Genomic DNA, 24,393 nt, shown 5'->3' with positions numbered 1-24,393 from the left:
AACGCTCTATTATGATCCCTCGTTGTATATCACCTGCGTTGGAAATAGTTATGAATGTATATCAGATTTTCTTCTTTTGAGTCCATTTCTCGTGGGTGCTCTTAATGGATGTACGTATTTCAGAGAAGACTATACAAAACTTGCCATCAATAGTATGGAATCCCAGTCACGAAGGTGTGCAAGCTAACAAAGCAAAGAGTTGAGCAAAGAAAGGAATGCAAATTTGAAGGTGGGCTATGTAATTTTCTATAAAAAATTGTGTCTTGTGCTGACAGGTCTCGATAAAATGAATACTGTGGAAGAACACAACAAAATAATAATAGAAAAATTAAAAGAAAATTAGTGAGAATCGAAGCCATTCGATTACCGTGTAATCTTATGAAACAACATGAGGAGGACTCTATAGGCAACAAATAAGTGTTTTCTTTCAAATATGTCCATAAGGATTATTGTGCCATTAAAATAATCGGAAATCAGCTGATGATTTCACTTTAGGGATAAAAATATAAAAATTGGCCACTAACCTTATTGAAATTAACTAAATTTATAGAAAAGAAGTGGTATCCTGCGCGGCCTGATGAACTTATCCTCTTTCAGAATGTATTCTTTGAAAAATACTCAAATTTGTCGATAACGTCAATGAAGAAACGAGACGTATTCCAAAAGATAAAGGAACAGGAATAAGCAAAAAGCAAAATGTTTTTTCCGGCTACTCAGAAAAAAAATCTATCATTTGACACTTGGACAATATGCTGGTGTTGAAATCTGAATCTTGAGGGGAAGTTTCCGAAAAAGGCCACATTACAAAAGATTATTCAAGGATAGAGTGGAAAAATCCGTTATTATAGAAAAAGAAAAATGGCTGGTGTGCCCATTAATTTGGTAAAAATTGCACTATTACTAACGAAGTTATAATAGGCCATAGTTGTCCCTCCTTCAAGACTGAAAGGGGATATTCTCACATAATAGGTGCATATATTGCGTGTCACGTACTAATGGGGCAAATGCACACTTAATTGTCTTTTTAAAAGAAATATATCGGGAACACCTTGTTCCCTTCTTCAGTTCTGTACGTTTTTGATTCATTCCTACAATCCTGCATTGGCATTAATTACCTCTATCGCTAATAGCAGACATATACATTTTCAAGATTCAACACATTATAAAATGTCTGTGGTCAAGAATATGAAGGAGCCCTGAACCAGCCATCTACTTGATGGCGGAACGAGCCAATTGGAAAAAAATTTCTTTCTCTGTTTCTGGCCCAAACATCTCAAATCTACCATTTTTCGCATTGTTGTTTGCCCTGTCGCTCTCTATGGTTCTGAGTGTGCAGCCACCATAAATGGCAATGAACGGCGCCTCGCGGCAGTGGATGCGAAAATGTTGCCTTGGATGATGACGCCATGATCACATCTGGAATGAAGATATCCAAGATTGATATAGCATTGCACTGATCGTGAAGAAATTCGAGTTGGAGGAAGGAGGAGGGTCTTCGGTGGTATAGACATGCAATTCACGCTGACGGGGACTCACTTGCCAAAATTGGTTTGAACATGAGAACCGACAAAAAGGCGGTCCGAAACAACGACGGCATTCGCTGGATGGTGATTTCATAGCATCGCGACTCCATCCAGATTAGGGCTCCTATCGAGCAAAATCGCGTAACCTATTAAAATAAGCTGATTCGGTTTCTATATGGACGAAGTCTGAAGAAGAAGGAAAAGAAATACGGTCAAAGATTTACCATCCTGAAATAAACCATCGGTCTAGGTAGCATGTATGAATCTTCGGTCTAACTTGTTTCCAGAAAATCTTCAGATAAATTCAACACTGCCTGTATATATCTAACGATGGATATTAACACAACGGCTGCATTGGAAGTATAAATCACACACTTCATTTTCACCATGCTTAAATTTGGAATGAAGTTTCTTACGTTATTGTGTTTAGTTATGGGCTGCCATAGATCTGCTCTTTAATACTGATTCTACCGCGTAAAGAAGAGATGTTCCTGTCGGTTTAAATATAAATTAGAATATATACTTTCCTTGTTCACTCCTTTGTACAATAAAGAGCAACTCTAGTACTTCTCCTTTATACTTCTCTTAACATTTCATTTTTCAATGAGACTAAACCTCGGTTTCTTTGCCATTACGCTCAATGCTGAACTGGTGATAAAACACAAACATCCATAAAGAACTGGAATTCGAACCCGCAGCAACGAAATTGAGAGACTTGACCTTCAATCAACAGGGGCATTCCACTGTCCAAATTAGAATGAAGATAGTAAGGGAAGTGTAAATGTGAAATTGGGAGAGATTTTCGAAAGGTTTGCGTTTCAATTGATACATCAAATTCCGAGCTTTAAGATTCAGTGTTCGCAGATTTTCTCCTTCCTCATTCATAACAGCCATGGTTTCAGGAGTTGCAACATGAAAACGATCCAACAAAATGCTAATTACGCTTGCAAAATAATCAATTTCACCTACTTACCTTCCTGGTGCTATGGTAATAGAAGTAGTGGGAGGGGCTTTGACTGTGTTGAGACTACGAATTAGATGGTCGTACAATCATTTTGAAAGGAGAGATTTGATTGCAAAACTAAACTAAGACGAAGAATTAAGAAAGCACCACAAATGTAAGCATCAATTAGGGATTTTAAAGGTAGTTGGGTAACTGACAGTTATCTGCCGCAAAACTTTTATTCAACATCAAACCCCTAAAATTCTCAAACCACAGCTTATCACAGAAGCTGAATTAGATCAGTTTAGACAATAAGATTGAGGGGAATAACAATGCACAGACGTAACGACTATGCTGCACATTTCTAACGCTATTTCTCTTTTAAATTACTTCCTTCGGAGTTAAAAAGAACCAACAATCATTATAATTTCGACACCAGGCAAAGGTTAGACTTAAGCTGAGTCATATAACATAGGTCAATAAGTTTACTGATAGTGCTTCCAAAAATTTTCGAAATTTTAAGAATATACAACTATATAGTTGAAAACAAAAAAGTCGAGAACCGAAAGTATTTCTATGGGTGCATTTCTTGTGTAAGTACAGAAGTATTGACTCCTTAATTTAGCGTGATGTTGATACACAGCGTTTTGAGTTGCAGTAAATTTTCAAAAGACAACGAAAGACAACTTTGAGTTACTGCAACTTTGTCAGTAACAGTGTGATTTCCACCAAACTTGGGAATGTCATGCTTTATATTATGGTCTATATTGCTGTTTTATTATTTTTATGACGCTAGGATAAACCTAATCTTCCACAATTCCCGCCTTCCTCTAAATGTCAAAATTAAGATCGACTTCGAAAAGTACTAATCGAGACCTTTCAGTTGATACCCCACTTGATTACATTCGGGGAACAAAAATTTTAGACCCCTCTTTTACATGTATGGTTACCTCCTTGAACTCAATGTAGAACGATGTAACTTAATGCATGCGTTGCGTTCAGAATTCCCGTCTTCCCATCGAATTTCTGAGAAAGGTGCATATGACAAACAGATACACAGACAAACAGACAATAAACCGATTTTAATAAGGTTTTATTTTATACAAAATCTTAAAAACTAATCCCAGTACACCAGCTTGGCTTCAGATCAAACCATGTTATGGAATTGGTACATAGAATTTGGTATTGGATAATAAAAGAAGACTGCGTTGCGGTATTTCTATACGTGGTGCAGGCTTTAGGATTAACCTGCAGCATCAGAAAGTTACACATTAGCGAACGCCGGAGTACCACAAGCTTGCGTAGTTGGACCAACGTTGTAATTAATTTTTATAGCACATCTCTTCAGCATTAGGAATTGCAAGTCTATCTTCAAGGATCACACCAGTATATTATACGTACACGAAAACTTCATAACGACAATGAGAGAGCTCTAGGAATACCAAATTATGAAATAGACTATCGGTTTACCAAGGAAAACTTCAAATTCAAACCGTATACACTGTAGAAAGTTCAACTTCTATAAGTCATTAATTAAAGTTCAAAAGATATAAACGACTTCTCCCTCTCCATATACTTTTGGTTTGCTGCTGAAGAGTAATTCATCGAAAAGCAATCCCACAATCATCAAAAAGTAAGAAGCTGTTTCCGAGATTCTATTTGGACATCAGGGATTATTAAATACCGGAAAATTGTCGACCTTTGCTGAAATACTTCCATGGACCTAGCAATATTTGTAATTGTAATTGATTATTTTCAGCTAATAAGGTTAAAGCTAAGGCGTATAGGGCAAATTTTTGTGGTTTTCAAGTGACAACCTCAAAAAACAATTCCTGCGTAAAGAATAGGGCCGTTTCTGTTGAAATGAGATTTGAAAGATATCTCATATTAGTTCCAATAATATAGATCGACACAAGCATTTAGTTTATAATTTCTGATGATATTTATAACATTATCATATTTTCATTCCGGAATTGTTTTTTTCCTGATGTTTATACATATACGGCTATTTGTAACATTGGTTATAGCCTCGTCTGAGCTGTAGGACTTTTCTTTTCATAGCTGAGTGCTATGTAGGATAGAGACAAATTTCACAAATCGTAGAAATGCTATTCACAAGCCGATGGGCTAGTACTGAGTTGCTCCTAGCGTATTACACATAAAGCTAAGCAGCTTACGGACCTTATTGCCTACTGCATGAGCTGATTTGTCCCTTTCGAAAGCTACTGAAAGGATGGAGAGACTTACAAATGGTCATTTAAATTATGAACAGTAGCTGGACAAACAGTGATGTTGGAAAAGAGATTACATTTACAAAACCCTTGGAAGAGGAATTTTCTCTCTCTTACCCCACATGGAGATAAGATTTTTATGGTAACATCACAGGGGAGCTTCTTGTTTGGTGCCTAATAAGTTGTTCAATTCACCAAAATGCAAGGAGATCCAAAGAAAGCTTCAGACCATGATTTCATCACAAAAAAAGTGATAAAGGGATTTCCGGAGGTGATAATCACCCATGTGACCCGCATATTTAACGCAGTTCTACGTCTCACCCATTTCCGCACAGCTTATAATTACAATTAGAATTCGCAATCATTTCCTTTTTGATTTACTTAAAATGACTATTCCTTTGTGCAAATGTGCATAGACTAAACGATTCGAATTCTAGCACTGTACAAAGCAACAAGTACTCACCGAAATATGCACATTTGCACAAAGGAATAACATCTTTTAGTAAAGCAAAAACAAAAGATTTGGATTTTTAATTTTATTATACGAGGGTTGTCCCAAAAGTTAGTCATTATTATGTGATACAATACTTTTATGTGAAAGAGCGTAATCAATATAAAAGCTGAACTAGGTTCAACTCTGGGTGAGTCTGCTCCTTTGTTTAATAATAATACTCGTTGGCGCAACAATCCATATTGGATCAGGACCTTGAAGTGTGTTAGAGCACTCCATTCAAGACCGCAACGGTACACTACAGTACACTGTAGGAGACAATGTGGCCAGCATTGCGCTCGCCTGGGATTATTACCCTGATTTAACTCAGGTACTCATTCACAGCTGAGTCGATTGGTATCCGACATCCAATCACGTTAACGAATCTCTCTGCCACCAGTGAGATTTGAACCGCGACCTTCCGCTACGATAGCCTAGCGCTCTAACCACTTGGGCCATCCGGTAATATAATACACACCTATAAATCTGTTTCCCATACTCTCTAGGAACCCAGTAGCACCTACAGGTCTATAAATTCATTTTATCAACAGGGCCCAAAAAATACTAGTTTCAAAAACCGCACATAGAGGAAAACAAAATAATTCTTCAACAGTTTGGATTTGGTGCGTGTGGGGGAAATTGACATCAGGGACACATATCGGAATGAAAGCATTGTAAATGAAGCTGAAAACCAAAAAAGGTATTGGGCTCTAAATATTGTACAAATTCTAGGCTAGGACTCGAATACCAACACGAGTTCTACAAAGCAGTCATAACTTCAAACTTTACTTACAAAATTCAGGTTTGGTATTGAGCGGGCGCATTTTGCAAGGAGCCCAATCTAAGATATTGCGAAAGATCACTGGTGCACCTTAGTATACGAAAAACGTAAACAGTTACAAAGATCACAAAAATGCGATAATAAGAGAGGAGATGTCATTCCAGATAACAAAGTATAAAAGACGACTAATTTCCCGCTCTTTCCCCTCAGCCAGGAGCCTGTTTCAACAGCCTACCGATCAAACAAAAAAAAAAAATAACTTTCTGGAAAATAAATAAAAAAAAACTAAAGCGAAACGTTACTTTTTACAAAATAATCTATAACATTGGCGAGACTACATCTTAGACTTTTTTTGTTGAGGATACAGAGAGTCCTGAGTCCGCATCCACTTGATGACGGACCGGACCACTTGGAAAGCAACTTACTTCCTCTCTTGTGGTCCACGGACCCCTCGTTTTGAGTTAAACACTCAAATTTTTTAAAAAACAAAAGGCCTAGTTTAGGTCTAAATATACGACGGATTTCGTTTCAATATAATTTGCATCCATATCGTTTTTGTGATCATAAATAAATGGAGCAATTACCACCTGTCGCCACTTTCGGTCACGCTGCTCCTAGGGTAGAGGTGAGGCAGCGTCTAATGAGTTGCCTCTGCCCTGGACGAAACCGTTAGTCAACCTTTTGTATCTTAGACTTATTTATAAGATTTGAAAGACTATTCCAGAAAGTAATCTTTAACATCCATGCCAGCAATTTTATTGGTTCCTTCAATGAGCATCAATCCAACCAAGATCGCTTTGGTACCATTCACTTAGAAGTGTAAGTTTGATCACTTGAAAGCTATTAAAGTAAACGGCATAGAAATCAAACATGAGAGAGAAGTCGAATATCTGGAAATTATGGTAGATCAAAAGTTACTCTGAAAGACGAACGTTGGAAAAATATGTAGGAAGAACTTTCATGATTTACAGATCCATAGTAATTGGGGTGCGCCACGAAAATATACGTTGGATATGTACTACAATAATAAGGCTAATAATTACTTGTGGGGCAGTCTCTCTATGGGGAGAGAATAGAGCTTGGCGCTCTTCGTGGTGTGTCTATCACTTGGCTGTTAAAACATGTTCAACGGGAACCCTGGGGTCCTTCTGGGATTGGCTTCTCTTCATGTTCACATACATTTCAGGCAAAGAACTTCTTCTTCAGAATTTACAAGGGTATCTGTGAAACTGGAAGCTACCTAAAGTGATGAAGGAAATTTGGCATCTTTTCTAGGTGGCATCCTGAATTACCGAGGGTTATCATCACAAGATGTATTTAGATGTACGTATTTTTTTATAGTTATATAGTTGCAGTAGTTACTACACAATAGAACATAGTTTCGTTTGGAAGTAGAAGTGGATTTTTGAGCAAAAATTATTTTAGGATTAGTATTGTCTGATTTCTCCGATAGAAACAGGGAAAATACCTTCAATATATCCAATCAATTGATAAATGTATTATATAACGAAAAAGAAGGAAAGACCATTCATAAACATAAAATATAAATGCGAACATAAGTATGAAGAGTGCGAACGTTGTTTTTGTTTGTATAATATAGTTTTAATTCAGAGAATTAATTTTATTTTACATTTGAATAATATATATATATTTTATGTATATATATAATAATATTTTTTTTTACAGAAGAAACACCTAGTAAAGTCATACGTAACTATTATTGTTCTTTAAATGTTTTTCTTTATATATTTTTTCTTTCCTCATTTTCTTTAAGGTCAATACTTTGTTGCATTTTGTATTATTTTCTCTTTTTTTGTTAAAACACTGGAAATTTATTACGGATTTTACTATTTCATTCTATTCTTTTTTCAATTTAATTTAAATAAAAAAGCTCTAGTAAATTTTCAATTCAGCATAAACTGCGATTCCTCGTGATTTATGTATATTTAATACAATTTTGCATTGAAATTTTCAATTCAAATAAACCGAATTAAATCATATCGCGTATGTGCTGGTGTGATTATTGTAAAAGATAATATGCTTAAGTTACCGTACAAGATTCGATTTTAATATTATGTTTATAATATTCGTCCTTTCATGTGTGTCTTCTCTATCGATATATATAGTTCTACTCTTAGTATGCTTTCATCTAACCGAAACTAAAAAAATGTACCTAGAAATAATAATCTCACATTTTGCAGTGTATGCAATGATTTATTTCTATCATAATAATAAATGTAAATATACGTTAAACTATTCATTCATGATGATATGGAGATACATAACTGAGCGCTATACACGTTTTTAATCGTAACATTATCTGGATCACTCGGTAATAAATACATAACAAAAATATTTGCAGTCAATGTGCAAAACTTCGCCAACATTCTTGAAGATGCAATTTAGATGTTTTATTATTACAAATCTTGATTTGGATTTTTATAAGTGTTTCTTGTAACGATACTCCGTTTTCGGAGAGAAATCAAGAGGAGCAAAGATTGATTTAATTCAAGTTTACAAGAGCATATTGATTTTAATAAGTCTATAAATAACTCGTTCGTGGGATGTTTTATTGGATTCATCTCCTTAAAAAAGTACAGTTTTGTATACTTTTGGAATACAATAAATTATGATTTTCTCTGAATTTATATGTATAATTTTTGCATTTTTCACTTTTATTTTAAATACTTTGCATCATTAAATATTTTTTCTCTTATTATTTTAATACTATCATAATAATATTCTTTCAATTTTCTTTGGATTAAGAAGAAATTAATGAATTAACAATAACAAATGATTATAGTTAAACATTTTTTACATACAATGTACATAACAGTTTTTCCTTGTTTTGTGTTTCTTGGTTTTCGTCATAAGTTATATGCTTGTTATTGTTTCCATCCTTTCTCTCGCTTCGCGTTCATCTTCTTTGTTACGTAAGGAGTGGATTCTCATCATTTTAAGTATTAACGAATTCATAATATATATTCTGCTGCATTGTTGAATAACTAGCAAATTTGTTGTTGCTATTACTTTTATAATAAGATGTAAATTTCTTGATTTTGAAGATTCATTCTGTAAATTCACAGTTCTATTCTCGATGCGCCTTGTATTGTGTGGTGTACGTGTGTGTTCCAATTTAGTTACCTGAAATAAAAGGGATTAAATCATTTTTCAGGGCTTTTGTAAGTTTGAATAGATTGTTATCTACATTTCAGAGTTGTTAGTGGCTTAAGATAGTGGCTGCCTTATGGGCACCACCGTACAATAAGGCAAAAGTAAAAGAAAGGCTGACAATGTTTCGACGGTGTGTAGCATGATAAAACCAGAAATGGTCAGTCAGTGCTCAACAATAACCTTTGGCTATCTGCTAATCACAACTTAATCGATCTAGTTAGATATTTGTAGCCACGTATGAAGAACCTACGATTAGTAGGAAGAAGAGAAGAAATGAATCATCAGCAGGACTATTCCTTTTCAGTAATACCAGGGGTGGGAGTTCTAAAACTGTTCTCTGTTTCATCTGGGGGGAAAGAATACGCTCTAAGATTATAAGTTGTAAGATTGTTAGCTTTCATTATCCGGACTGTGGAATATTTGGTTTTCGCCTGCAGTCTAGGGTTTTGTTTGTTCTGACGGTTTAACCATTAAGGCTTGACGTTATTTTCATTAGTTTAGTTTATTTTGTACCATGTGAGTTGGGGCTTAAAAATACACTCAACGTCTTAATTGCTTGTTGTAGTAGGTGACTGAAAAGGATAGCAATTTATGGGCTAACAACCTGCATAGTTCGAAATTTTGTCGTTACCAAAACGTCAACAATATCTCGAATAGGGGCTGACCTCACGGCTACGACCTTTGGCCAAAAACGGACTATGATTGGTTTCTGGAATGTACACACGCTCCTCGACAGTGGTATCGAGTGTTCACTAGAATGTTCGCTGGACATTTTGGGGCCGGAGCGAAGTAAGATGATGGGACTCGGGAGAGTATTCCTCTCGCTCTTGCCACGCTTATGGCAGTGTGGTTTCATACTCTGGAAACCTGAGTGGTAACAGCCGCGAATCTCGTATCGGCTACCGCAAAGGGCGTTCTCTTGACCTGAAAGCCAATTTCTGTCAGACGTCTGACTCTTGCAATCATTCCGGTTCGATTAAGGAGCATCACAACGGAGACTTCAGATGTAGTAGAGAAGGATGCTTTCTATGAGCAATCACACACTGTTTAGGAGAGGATTCCTAAAGGTGACATTGTGGTCGTGATGAGTGATCTGAATGCCAAGATGGGCTCTGACAATATCTTGCTCAAACATTAGGCGCTTTTGCGGAGCTTTAGTTAGGACGATCGTTATTTGTGATATGAGGTTTTGCCATTGTATTCAACGAAGTCAATTTGAGATGTTTGAACTATCTAGGTGGGATTTGTTTTTCCGTAAGTATTTTATTTTTATTGGTATATACCGATATTTCCAGAACCACTTGTTCTCTTCACCAGTGCTAGTAGCGTTGGAAAAATTTATCAGCCACGAGGATTTACCATGTACTTATTTACTATTCGATCAGAAAATGAAACAAATTTGATAGGCGCATCAAGAGCTGCAGGAGGCATGTTTAGAGTAGAATAGTCAGGCGGCTCTAAAGAGGATCGAACCATCATAGGTGGCCTGAAATGCTATATCAGAACGCCTTCTGTTTTCCAATTTGAATATGAAGGCTTGTATATCATAGTGTGTGTTGCGGGAGACATACAGAACACCCGACTTTTGTAAATGAGGGTCATCAGGTTTTGACATCTCCCCAACCAGAGATGTTTGTTATCGTCACCGATGAAGAATGCGACGGACGAGGGCTCGCCTGCTACAAAACGATGGGTGCAAATTCAAGAGCTCCACAGACAGTTTTGGAAAAGGTTTATCAGCAACTATTTACGGCGCGTGCAGGAAACTGGAATTATAAGGTAGGGATTCTTGGTGATTATCAGGTGCCTCAGGGTGTGGGTCATCTCCTATATCGGGAAATCGTTCGGGTATTGAAAACCGGTCGGACAATTTGAACTCTAATTCAGAATACCTCTTTGCACTACTCGAGCAGGTTAAAATAGAATCTTTACCTCATAATTCGGTCCAGTCTATTCCTTTACGTTATATACGTTCTTCCTTCAACACCTCCAGTCATCAGGGGAAGGAGTTAAAGATAAGAAGACACTGCAGCACACTACTCTATCGTGCTTGCCATTTGACAGGGTCTTGAGACTAAATTAATAGATGAAAGAAATATGTAAGAGGCAATTTAAAATATACCGTCTTCACCGTTTTGACTCTGATGGCGGAATTAAATTTTTCTCAGGGATACACTAAGAAGTTCTCAAAAATCTGCGAAAGCCTAAAAACCTACGTTACGCAAGCCTAAGACTTGAGTAGATACCTCATTGGCAGTTACCAGATTAGGTGTACTAAAGTGCGGTGTGGCTGAACTCGAGTGACCTCAAAATTGACTAGGGTTTTGGAAGCTCATCTAGTGATCACCTAGTTGGGGAACAGTACTTGATCCTGCTACGATTAGGACCAAATATTATTTTCAAGCCCTGGTTACGAAAATTTCCTTTTTGAGGAGCATGCTTAAAAAATTCTTTCTGGCTTGCATGACATGCAGCTCCATTTTGAGATTTTGAAAGGCACACAATGCTGGAGGTTTGGTGTGCCGAGAAAGAATGGGCTAACGCCACATCCATCGTCCAATTTAAGAGTTACACTTAGAAGATAGAACAGGGTACTTGTGACCAATAATGGGAAACAGCAAGGCAAACCCAATGTGTGGAACAGATCCCGTCCGCTCTTTTGTTCTTGTTCCCATTTACCCCTTGGTGGAGTATAGCGCGCCAACGCTCTTGGTTACCAGAAATGCGCTTCAGCTACTCATATTGTTGTCTACGAAGTTTAAGGGCACTTCGTGCGATTTCATTGTATGCAATGTAGCAATACAATTGTTGCCCCTTCTTAATATTACTTCCGAATTTCGATTACATCCCATACATGTGACAGGCCTGTTTCAAGTTCTTCATTTAAAATAGTATCATGCCAGTGTATTCCAATGGTGCGATATTGTTGACGAAAGCTTGGAGCTTTTGAGTCTCAAGGTTGTCACTTTCCGTGTGCTCCCATATAGCAATACACAAAGAACATGGGCACAGAACAGTCTCAACTTGATCTGGGTGCTGAGGTAACTGCATTTCCAGATTTTAGTCAATGCAGCGAAAGTGAATCTAGTGCTGTTTATGCGTTGAAGCCCTTGTTGCAGAAACCATGCTTCCTGATCAACACCTTCGATGCTTGACCGTTAATGTAGAAAGGGAGAGTGCGATGACAGGTCACATTGAGCACCTTAGTTTTTTAGCTTCAGTCTGCCTCTACTAAGAGGCACTTTTTTTAAATCCAGAGCCATTTGGATGTCATCAGTGTTGTCGAAGTGAGGAAAGATATAGTCCATTAACATCTTCCGCGTCTTCCGGATAACACAGTATGAGTAACGCCGTCGATAACAAGAAGAAATTCTATAGATAACAAAATGCAACCCTGGTGGACTCCGCTTAGGACCTCAAATTCGTCCGAGATTTTACTTCGGTGCAACACGTGACCTAGATGGATTTGGTTTCATCAAATGTCGCTTTGATAATAACATACAAGTTGTTCCGGAATGCTCTTCCTGCGTACAGCATACGTTCACGCTGTCGTTAGTTTTCTCGAAATCGATGGAGAGCATGTGGAGCAAAGATCTAAGCTCCGCGCACTGCTTCAAAAACAATGAGTAGAGTGTTGATGCAGTCAATGCAGGAGGATAGAGATCGGAAACCTACCTGCTCTCTGTCGATAAAATTTTCAAGATGATCTTGGATGCTTTTCACATTTACTTTAGCTATTATTTTTGCGAGGGCAAGTAGCACGTTCTTTAGAATCTTACCGGCCATCCCTTCCTTCTCGGATTCCCAAAACTTCCGTTTAAGTGGATTATATCCGCATGTTACGGTGACTAGCCACTTCATTCACAAGAGGAGGAATCTCATTGGATATGGTACTGTTAAGAACCTTAGTGAAGTGTTCTTTTCACTTTTTCAGCTGTTCGTCATCGTTGATGAGCGGTCGGCTATTAACGTTCTTCACAGGACAATCGAAAGGTTTGCGAACGGGTGGATAACTTTTGTGATACGGCGTACACTTATGAAATCATTGCGTTTTGCCGCATCTTCCGTTTTCCTGACCGGCGCAATAGAAAATTCCCTTCTGTTAAAGTGAATACTACACTAAACTTCCCGGAAAAAAGCATTTTTAATGCGGCTTGATGTTTATCGATATTCTCAATTGGGTTACTCAGTGTATCTGCGGTCGGCAAGATAGCTCTCCCACTGTCGAAGTTGATATTGAAGTTGGGGGTGCCGACTCTCCAACCCTATGAGAAATGGCGAACGCAGCGCGCAAGCGAACGTAAGTGACTGTCAAATGGTGATCTTTTTCTAGGCCGACATTAGCGCCTCACTTGTTCCATTAGACAACTCCTAAATACACGGCTGATTGCAAACTAGTCAATCTGCTTGCCCATACGGTGGCGGTCATTTGAAATCCAACTGACCTTATGGTAGGCTCTGTGCTTGAACAATGTGCCACCCGTGACGAGGCGGTGAAAACTGCAAAAATCCACAAAATTTTCACAGTTCATTCGTATTGTTATAGTCGCCAAGACCGTATTTTCCCATCACATGTCCGAGCTAGGCATTCAGATCACTCCATCACGATCATCATGTCACCTTTAGAATTCTCTCCTGAATTGCATGTAATTGCTAGTCCAAAACAACTTTCTCCACTATCGAGTGCGTGAGTGCATAGCACACTGTACAATTGCAAGCTTCTTAACCTGGACTAGAATCTTTAAGCCATAAATCTATCAGAAACCGGCTCTTAGGTCAAGAGAGCGCGCTTTGCGGTAGCTGTGAGAAACAATTAGTTTTTCAGAGTATGTTACAAAAGCGGATTGCGCAAATGGAGCCAAGAATGTCTAGCTTATATCGTCAGAATTCTTGCGCTAGTTGGAGAAAGTGAGCTTTTCCGGAGACTCTCGCTGTCGTTGTCGAAGAGTGTGTGAATATAAAATTAATCAATCATTTTTCTTTATCCAAAGGTTTTTGGTATGAGGTCAGCCCCTGTTCGAGGCGTTATTGATGTTCCAGTAGCAGTAAAGTTTAAATATTTGCAGGTTGTTGGCCCAGAAATTGAACCATTGAAAGGAGGCTAGTAGTCGGATTTCACTTGTTCCAGTGATGCTACTTTGCATGCTAGAGTCCAACCTTTCGGTTGAGGTTTGTAAGCTCCTGTCTGCTTGGAGATGAGATTTTGGATTCTGCCTGGGAAGTGCACTTCAAGCAAATGGTTTGCCGTTTCTTCATCGCTTTCGGTACACCTCCAACACGGTGAACGTAAATAACCGAAGAACGTAGCCCATCGGCAATGCTTTGAGATTGTCTCAAGAGAGTTGGTCTATTCGCAAAAGCGTTCTCCATGATGACCATTTAGCCGACTTTATGCTCTTCTTTGGAGGTTTTTGAGCCTCTTTGGACCGATTCCAGCCAGCAGCTGAATCATATTTTAGAGCTCGGTTGAAAAGCCCGTTTGTCGTTCCCTCGGTTTCACCAAATCTGAGTTTCACCATGGTATTTTACCCTTCTATAATCTCTTGTGTGGACAACTCTCTTATTTATCTTACGTGGATTCCCAAATGGAGTGGGTGGAGATGGGTGCACCTGTCATCTGAGAGAGTGATATCGTTTGATACTCTCTACTCTCCGAAAAGAGCCGCAATATCAAAGGATGCCACCTTGATGTCGATGCCCTCTTGCCTGACCACGTTTAAGAAAGTGGGTTCATTATCCAAATTGAAGATCTGCAATTCGGTTCTTACCAGATACTCCAGTACTCTTGATCCGCTTGCGTTGATGTTGGATCTTCCTCAGCGTAAATGGTCGGCGTTAACATTACATTCAGCTATTATTCCCATGCCTTTACTTTTGGGATATTGGTTAGCTCTGATGAATGCTTTACTGGGAATTTCGCCTACGTCTCCTAATCCCTGTTGACTTTTTATGGTCAATTTGATCGTTGTTGTACCGCCATCACACAGGTCCTAAGCCAAGATAGATTGGAGGATATTTGAAATCACAATGCAAGAGTGGGGCCTATCACTTCCACTAGCATACAACAAGCCAGTATATCGGAAGTGTAAGCCTCTAATTTCCCCACCGGAAGGAGTTAAGAATCCAATGAACATTGGTTATAGCCTAAAATTGATAGACAAGGAGTAGCTTCCTCCAAACTACATATTTTTAGTTTTTAATGTAATTATATATTTCGGGAGCAACTTACCCTTCCGTCAGTAGCTAGCTCTGTACTGATGAACGGGGTAAGTTGCTCCCGAAGAGTAGCAAGAAGGGAAATACTCGGGCTGTTTGAGATAATGAGGTCTGCGCCCCACCTACCACACAGATAAAATAATTATTAACCTGATTACCTGGTAATCATCGCGGCGAGTCTTATTAATTTTGAGGGGCAATTACCGGAATCTGTGTTTAATAATCACGTCGCGTCTTTTTTCAAAATTCCTAGACTTTCCCAAGGGTCCAAGGCTGTCGTTTGGTTTGTATGACACAAGAGTTCAAGATTTTGACGCGATTTTAAATAACGGTCTTACGTTCGCGGTACCACCAACCAAGGTTGTCGACGAAACCGTGGTTAATATTGAGGCGGGTATAAAATTCTTGGATAACGAAACCAAAGATGAAATTCGTCCGGGTCTAAGTAAAATCATTCAGAATAACGCACCGTTAAAAATTTGTAAACGCCATTTAAAAACAATACGTGAACTTCGTGATAAACCGTTATACTTTCTCAAGGCGGACAAGGGAACATAGTCGTCGTTATAGAAAAAGCTAAGTATGACCAGGCTGTTTTTCGGAAACTGGAGAGTGGAAACTTTCTCGAATTGAGGAACAACCCGCTGCCTGAATTTCAAAAGGGTCGATCGAGCGTTGAAGGAAGCTAGTGTGGTATTCCCGAATATTGGGCGACTTCGAATGTCTAATCCTGCGCTTCCAAGAATCAGATGTCAATCGGAAGGAATGAGGGATGAGATGCGAGAAATCATTGTGGATTCGAACTCACTGAGGTACAACATCGCCAAGTGGTTGATTAATGAGTGCCAGACCCTTGGGACGACGAATAGTAAGTACTTAGTTGCTAACTCCCATGAATTAATACAGATGGGTGATGACGAGGTGACGGTGTCGTTCGATGTGAACGCATTGTTTCCCAACACGCCAGTGAAAGAGTCAATTTTCGAACTCGAGAGATGGCTGAGCCAGTTTAGATCTGGCCCGGAATGGAGAAGAAAAGTTCATATCTATGCAAACCTTGCCAGGCTCTGCATGAACGAAAACTATTTTACATTTCGGGATAGATTCTACAAAACTACTTCGGGAGTAGCGATGGGGAACCCTCTCTCGCCGTTACTCACTGAAAGGTTCATGTCATCAATCGAGGAAGAAATTGAGTCCAGGGGAATAATGCCTAAAGTATGGTTTAGGTATGTAGACGACGTATTTGCGATTGTTAGAAGAGACGATATAGGTATGGTCATCTCCTCTATAAACAAGATAAAAAAAATGGCTGCCTATAATTTTAATAAGGAATCACAGTATATTATTGACACCGCTATTAAGAATGGGTATAATCCTCAGACTAGAGAGAGAAATTGATTGGAATTGATTGGAAGGAAGGCCAAGCAGCACAATAGGCATGCCTATAAAACACAATTTTCGCAGCAGAAGGAGGTAACCACCAGACGATTAAGTATTCCGTATTCCTACCTATTTAGCAACATTAGGAATTGGGTAAAAAAACACCAACTGGAATTCGTAGGTTCAAGTCGATCGTTCCTTGCGGAATTTACTGGGAAGCGTCAAGGATCCTTTGGCAACAGAGTAAAAAAGCGGGATCTACCGAATAACGTGCAGCGACTGTAATAAAATATACATAGGACAGACTAAACGCCTAATAACGACGAGATTTAACGAACACATCAAGGAAGCGGTAAGTAGTGTTCGGAAATAAAAGTCGTTCATAAGATCATCAGTAGCAGCGCATACCATTCAACGCGAAAATCTTGAACTCTTGTGTCATACAAACTGAACGACAGCCTTGGACCCTTGGGAAAGTCTAGAAATTTTAGAGAAGACGCGACGCGGTTATTAAACACAGATTCCGGTAATTGCCCCTTAAAATTAATAAGACTCGCCCCGGTAATTAACAGGTAATTAGGTTAACCATTTAATGTTGTTTTTCTGTTAAAAAAACAATTTACTGTTTTCAGTAGCTTTGTACTAATGAAGGGGGTAAGTTGCTTGGGGAAAAAGAAATGTATTTGTGAACGAAATTTAACGCTTTATTTAACATACTTAGAATTATCCGATTTAGGTCAAATATACGCCGTTTTGTTCGCAAACTTGTTGCCATTTAGAAGGCAAATCCATTATCCCCCGTTATAAAATCCCCCCTCCTTATTTGCAAAAAACTCATACAGCCAGTTTTCGCAACCCTCTTTTGAGACCAACTTAGTAGCACCAAGAGCGTTTTGAATGGACCAGAAGTGGTGGTGGTGGAAGTGGTCCAAGTGATTACCATCTCACTTGGTGCCAGGTTCTAGCTATACGGTGGGTGCGATAGAACATCTCATCCGAGCTCCCGTAGCTTCTGGTGGGCCATCAAAAATGTGTGAGGCCGAGCGTTGTCCTGGTGGAACACAACACCATTCTTATTGACCAATTCTGGCCGCTTCTGGTCAATCGCCTGCTTCAAACGGCCGAGTTGCTCACAGTAGAGGACCGAATTGAAGGTCTGGCCATAGTTGGGTAGCTCATAGTGGATCCCTTTCAATCTCACCAAATGCACAGCAAAACCTGCCTGGCCGTCAATCCGGGCTTGGCAATGGTTTGGGCCAGCTCGCCGCGCTTCGACCACGATCTTTTTCGCTTGAGGTTATCGTACGTAATCCACTTTTCATCACCAGTCACCATCCGCTTCAAAAATGGTTCGAATTTGTTTCCGTTTCAACAGTGCATCGCAGAGGTTGATTCGGCCCAAGAGATTTTTTGCGTCAACTCGTGTGGCACCCAAACATCCAGCTTTTTTTGGAATCCAATCTTGTGCAAATGGTTCCAAACCGTTTTATGGTCTATACCCAGTTCCTGGCCAATCGAGCGAATGCTCACATGTCGGTCTACTTGGATGATTTCGACGATTTTATCGGTTTCTACGAGGATTGGCCTACCAGTACGTGGTGTATTTTCGACATCCAAACCAACGCTGTGCTGTGCGAATCGTTACAGTATCGGGCCCATAAACTTCAAACATTTTTTGGCCGTTTTCGTTGCATTTTTACCTCTCAGGTAGTAAAAACGTAAAATATGACAAATTTCTTCCTTGGTGGACTCCTTTTTTGACGCGCTATAACTTGATGTGTCCGGATAGCTGAGTGATTAAAGCGCAAGGCTGTCGTACGGAAGATGGTGGTTCAAATCTCACTGGTGGCAGTGGAATTTGTATCGTGATTTGACGTCGGATACCAGTCGACTCAGCTGTGAATGAGTACCTGAGTCAAATCAGGGTAATAATTTCGGGCGAGCGTAATGCTGACCACATTGCCTCCTAGTGTACCGTTACGGTCTTGAATGAAGTACTCTAACACACTTCAAGGCCCTGATCCAACATGGATTGTTGCGCCAACGATTATTATTATTATTATTATAACTTGAGACTGAAACGTACGATCACAACATTTTCAGAGAGACACTTGTAGCACAGATTGTCGTCTTAAAATCGCCGTATAGTATGACCCGATGCGATAAGTACAACGCAAGATATGTTTAAGTGTCGCCATATTGACAAAATGCGACATTTCTTTTTCCCCATCCCAATATATGATATATACACTATAAAATAAAATTGTAGTTTGGAGTAAGCTACTGGTCTACCAATATAATATAATATCAATAGATGGTTTTGTGTATTTTCGAGGTGAATGAGGAGAGGTGATTAAAGACCTACTTTGAAAATGGTTTAAAGAAATACTTGAAAAATTAAACTGAGTTCAGCCTAGAATACGGAAAGGAAGAAATCATAAGTAATGTCTTGCCAGTGAAGTACAGTTACGAAGAACTGTACTTCTTCTTATATTTAAATAAGAAAATCAAAAAGCCGTTTAATCTATTTGATTTCTATCTTTCGGTATATTTTATTACCAGTTTCATTGGAATTCAAATGCAATGTATAGTACTTACCTCTACACCTATGATTTCTGAATTTAATCCTTTTTATCTCCTTCCTCTGCGTCCTTAAGCGTATGCCATTGGGCGATAGGTCGTCTCGGTGATGCTAACATGTCAGACCAGTGCCGTAATTCAGTGCCAGTTGCATTACATCCCAGAATCACTCGTCCGATAGGCTCAGATGTACCAATACGATCGTAGTCCACAACCGTTACTACTAGTTGGATTTTCTAAATTCATATGGAATTACCAATGGAAAGTGATTAATAGATTGCCGGAGAGATAAAAGATAATTTCCAACAAAGTTGTAGGTTTGGTATTAGTTATACGATTATATAGTGGGTATATAATGTGTACACATATTAGATAAACAACACTAAACATTGTAACATCTTCATATGCATACAGGAACATTTTGCAACATTTTGTGCATATTCGCAACAGTCCTCTAGAACAGTTACTGAAACAAACTAATGGTTTTTGAAAGAACATTTAAAACATATGTTACAAAAGTTACATCTAATTATGGGCACTAAACAGCTAAATGAGGTGGATGATGGAGGAAATGGTATTGCATGCAATGTAAGGATGTGGTGGGCTGAAATTGCGGGAGAAAATTCATTCAGTTTGTGGAGCTTGTAATGAATTTTCACCCTAAAGCAGTTTGCGTAAGTAGGTCGAGCGAGAACTTTAGTGCTAAGCAATTTTGTAAAGTTTCCTCTGTTTTTCTTGGATAAGTTCTACTTTAGGTAAACATCTTTTGTTATTCTTGTTATCTACGAATGTTGTCAGAATTTGATAATTTGAAATTCTTGCTGAACGTACTTGCTGAAGCGGATTTTTGTCTATGAAAGCATTCTTTTGTGACTTGAGATGATACCATGGAGAGAATATACTATTCACGTGGATGATTTACCAATGATGATTTCAGAACATCTAATGTCAGCTAAGTTATTCCTCTATTTTTTTGCATGACTTCTGGGGAGTAATTTGATTTATGCTTTCTTATGGATGCTGTGCAAATTTGTGTCACCTACGTATGATGCAGTCTTGTGAAAATTCATTGGGAGTTATGTGTGAATGCATTGAGGTAAAAGTAGTTCACCAACTACTTTAAATACTGGTAGACGAAAATGTATAATATTCAATCCTATTGACACAATGTTTTGCGAAGATTCGTAGACGTACCCTGAGGGCATTTAGATAACTTTGGTTGATTAAGATTTGTGTTGTGTGTACTAGTATTTGGACTTATTTCATTTGATATTTAGGTCCGGAATATTATTTTTCAATATTTCAAAATATTCTTGGGGTTGGTTAGTTAAGTAGCATAAACAATCCTATTTATCGAATTTTCTCTCTCGTAAATAGTTTCAGTTTCATTAAAATTTCAAGATCAGAAGTGGGTTACTTTAGTGAAACATAAGGTCGTTATAATCTTATGATTTGGGCATGGAAATAATTACAATTTTTAACAATTTCAGTGTCTTCATATGAATAAGATAACCTGCTCTCAATATTGGTTTTAAATTCGGTATAAAATTAATAGCTTATCAGCTTGTTGGAGAATTGAAAAGCCCTCCTTGGTAAAGTGACATAAAAGAAGAAATGGCTTTATGAACATCCTTACAACATCAAAAAGATTTAGAAGCTGTTGGCAGTGAAAGTATTGCTTAAAGATATGGGCAAAGTGAACAACATCAATTAAGGAAGACTTATTCTACTGGAAATAACTTTAAATTAAAATAGATAACATTTATACAAATATTAATGGGAAAGAGTAGGAAATTTCAGAAAAGTCGATAGAAGCTTACTTTATAACACATTGAATCCACGAAGGCAATTTTCTAATACTCAGAAGCCTTGGTATGAAGTTTCTAGTACTAGTAATGATATGATTAAAGATAGTTTGGATGACTGATACTTTGTCTAAAGCTAATTAGTTACTCATATACTTATTAAGGCACGCTGAAATTCGATGGAGTATTTCAGAAATGTTTTCTTCAAATCAGAAGACAGTGTCAAAACAATTCACCCGGTAGAGACGAGATGACGCTGTTATATATCGGAGTTTCTTATTTTATCAACTACAGACAGGGGAAGCATAGGATATTTCCAATATTGTTTCTATTCTCTGTTATATTCCGAATTAATCGTTTTTAATCAAAACCTGTTATTAAGGACACCAATCGGTCCTTTGAATTGTGAAAAATAAATGCTGATTGAAAGTGAAAGTGTTGGAAAAGTGTTTTAGAAATCATTGCATAGAGAATAATGTGCATGTATTTTCATAGAAATACATATTTTTGTTTATAGTGTGAATGTTGGAGGAATAGTTGTAACTGTGTGTTACAAACATGGTTATAAATTCCAGAAAACTAATTGCATATCTGCACTAACACATAGGGAGTCTGGTATTAAAGAAGGTGCTTTTGGGGTGGATTACGAGCTTTGAAGTAACATAAATTACTACTCAGACATGTAATTATTTATAGTTTACAACAAGAAACTGAGACTTGTTTGCACATTTGTTAGATAGTTGAAGGTTGCCACTAGGTTTTGTTTGTCTGGTTCTTGTTGGTCTTGGGAACATAACAGAAATGTGTAAGCAAATAACATACATTTAACTAAACACACTGATATCGAACATCCTACTTGAGAAGCAACATTGATTTTTGCTTGTTTATAGTTGGTTTATTCGGCATGGTTACTATACTGTTTTTTTTGTTCTCTTTTATTGCAGTGTTGTTAAGATATTTATATACAACAGGGAAAATTAAATTAAGAAGCAAAAATTGATATTAAAAAGCCAATTTCAACCGAAAAGAAAATAAAACAGCGTTTTTGAAGCGTATATATTTTAAAAATGCTAGTGAGTGTGAAACAACAATTTTGCTTAATGCAAACAAGTATGTACAACTGCTTGGTGACAAAAGCAGCTTATATACATGCAGAAGAGAGACAAGTTGGTTTTTATTTTCGGAGATAGAGAAATATTTCATTTGGACGTATAAAACGTAAAGCAAAAAGTCTGGGGAAATTCAGAAATTGCGAGGGTGGTTCGTAAAATAAGGTCCTCAAGCCTGTAGACTCAAGGGGAGATGCAACTCTCCGCGTCTACTGTACTCAATCCCTATTGCCATTATTGCCAGATGCGAAATCCACGCTGTGATACGTTTTTTGAGCACAAAAGGATTTTACTGTAAATGGTGTAGAGAATTTAGTGAAGGTCGCAGGGAAATTCACGATGATGAGCCGAGGAGAAGCCGCCCTTAGTGGTTCGAACGTATTTTACGGGTTCCTAAAATTTCCAGCACCATACGATTCTGACCCAAAAAGTGGCCCACCACAAAGTGTCTGCACGATAGTTACCTTGCATGCTTACAGAAAACCATAAGCAGAAATGCTTTACTATCGTCGCGGGGAACAAAATGTGTGCATTTCATTTCACCCCCGAAACCAAAGAAAGAATCCCTCCTATGGTGGCTCTAATTCTCGAAGTCAAAAATTTGAAAAAAAACTCCTTCTGCTGCCAAGGTCATGGCAACCATTTTCGGGCTGTTGATGGTCGACTTTATGCATGTTGGAACAACAGTAAACTCTGATAGATATTGTGACACACTGTGGAAATTTAGCTGGGTGAAAGGTGTGTGGCTACTTTATGACAATGCTCGACCTCATGTCTTTGTATAAACGCGGAAACTGCTGAAAGATTTCGCCTGGGCTGTGTAGCCCACAATGTTACAGTCCTGACCAAACTCTAAGTGATTACCTCTTATTTCCAAAATTAAAGGATCGCTTAGATGGAATGGGCTTAAACACAGATAGTGAGTTCAAGAAAAAAGTTACTCAATTCCTCAAAGCGCTGTGGATGGAATTTTCTGACAAGGGTATACAAAAGTTGGAGCACCGTGTGCAAACGCGCTTGGATAAAAACAGTGATTATGTAGAAAGCAGCGTAAAACTTACGCTGCGCGATTTATAATGTTAACAAAGTAAACAATGCTGCCTATTTTGAAAATTATTGGGAACCTTATTTTAAAAATGACCTTCGTTTTAAAAGCAAGCAACTAAACCCCAAAATTTCTCACACGAGTGGTAAAATTATTCGACACTCCTCTAGTCTAGGCTAGCAAATGCTAGCCTCTTTTGTTGCTCCAAATAACATAACTGCTATTAGCTGGTAGTCACTAGGCTTATGTCTATAGAATTTTTCAGTAAGGCGACATTTACCCTCATCACTTCTCGGACTAATGTCTGAAAAACGCCTATATACCCTTTTCGGCAATCAAGAGCTATTGTTAGGGAGATGAAGGGCTTAAACTTCCGGCATACATATTTACTACGTACCTCGCTCATGTACGGTAGTTTTCTAAAACTTTGAGGTTGCTTTGATTAATAACCTAGGTGATTTACAGACAGATGAAGCGGCGCTAAGAAATGAATCTGCTGTTAATGAGTTGGATTCATCATGTGCTATAGTGGAGGAAGATTTATGTAGTGGCTACAATGAAGTCAGTTAGGGTGCTGTAGAGGTCGGCCAGAGACAAGGACTTTTTCCACTTTGTTATGGCTTTTGGTATTCGACTTCTTACTAGGGCTTGAAAAGGACATGTTGTAACCCATCAGTGAAGTTTAAAGGCATAGTATCCAATTTAATAAATGGAATTCCGTAAGTAACTTGGCGCAGTCCAAACAGTCAAATGGGGGATGACTGAAATTATTGGGAGGAGCATCATTTTGAAGACTATGAAGAACTATGGCTCAAAGCAAAATAGGTTTGTAAGTCTGACCGCCATAGTTAATGTTAAGAGACTAGGAGATCGTTCTGTGGAAAGTAAGTATCAGTGGCAGCTCCAAGGATGTCTTTTTTTGCTTTCGTGCGCCGTTTTGATGCCACAAACTCATATGACGGTAACTGCAGTGGCAAGCGGAATTCAGCCTGTGCAGATTTTGAAAGCCGGCTCATAGCGTTTAGGAAGGATGAAAGCTCCTCAACCCGACAACCAGAGATATCTTTGAGGTCCCCAAAGAATTGTTTACTTTTAACTGAGCAACTGCAATGG

At 38.3% G+C, this 24,393-nt stretch overlaps 1 protein-coding gene across 3 annotated transcripts in view; it reads right to left on the bottom strand.

The window, feature by feature from the left end:
- Positions 1 to 7,545: 7,545 nt before the first annotated feature.
- LOC119647199 (synaptotagmin 1-like) overlaps positions 7,546 to 24,393 on the bottom strand; it is a 144,176-nt gene continuing 127,328 nt past the window's right edge. For all 3 annotated transcript variants that reach the window (XM_038048013.1, XM_038048012.1, XM_038048011.1), the window contains 2 exons: positions 19,340 to 19,557; positions 7,546 to 9,112 (listed from right to left, as the gene is read on the bottom strand). In XM_038048013.1, the coding sequence (XP_037903941.1) occupies positions 19,363 to 19,557 (195 nt within the window). In that variant the 3' untranslated portion in view covers positions 7,546 to 9,112; positions 19,340 to 19,362. The remainder of the gene's footprint in view (positions 9,113 to 19,339; positions 19,558 to 24,393) is intronic.

The sequence above is a fragment of the Hermetia illucens genome, chromosome 1, assembly GCF_905115235.1.
Source record: "Hermetia illucens chromosome 1, iHerIll2.2.curated.20191125, whole genome shotgun sequence".
Lineage (NCBI taxonomy): Eukaryota > Metazoa > Arthropoda > Insecta > Diptera > Stratiomyidae > Hermetia > Hermetia illucens.
Note: the sequence above shows the minus strand (reverse complement) of the source record. Positions and strands in the feature narration are given on the sequence as shown.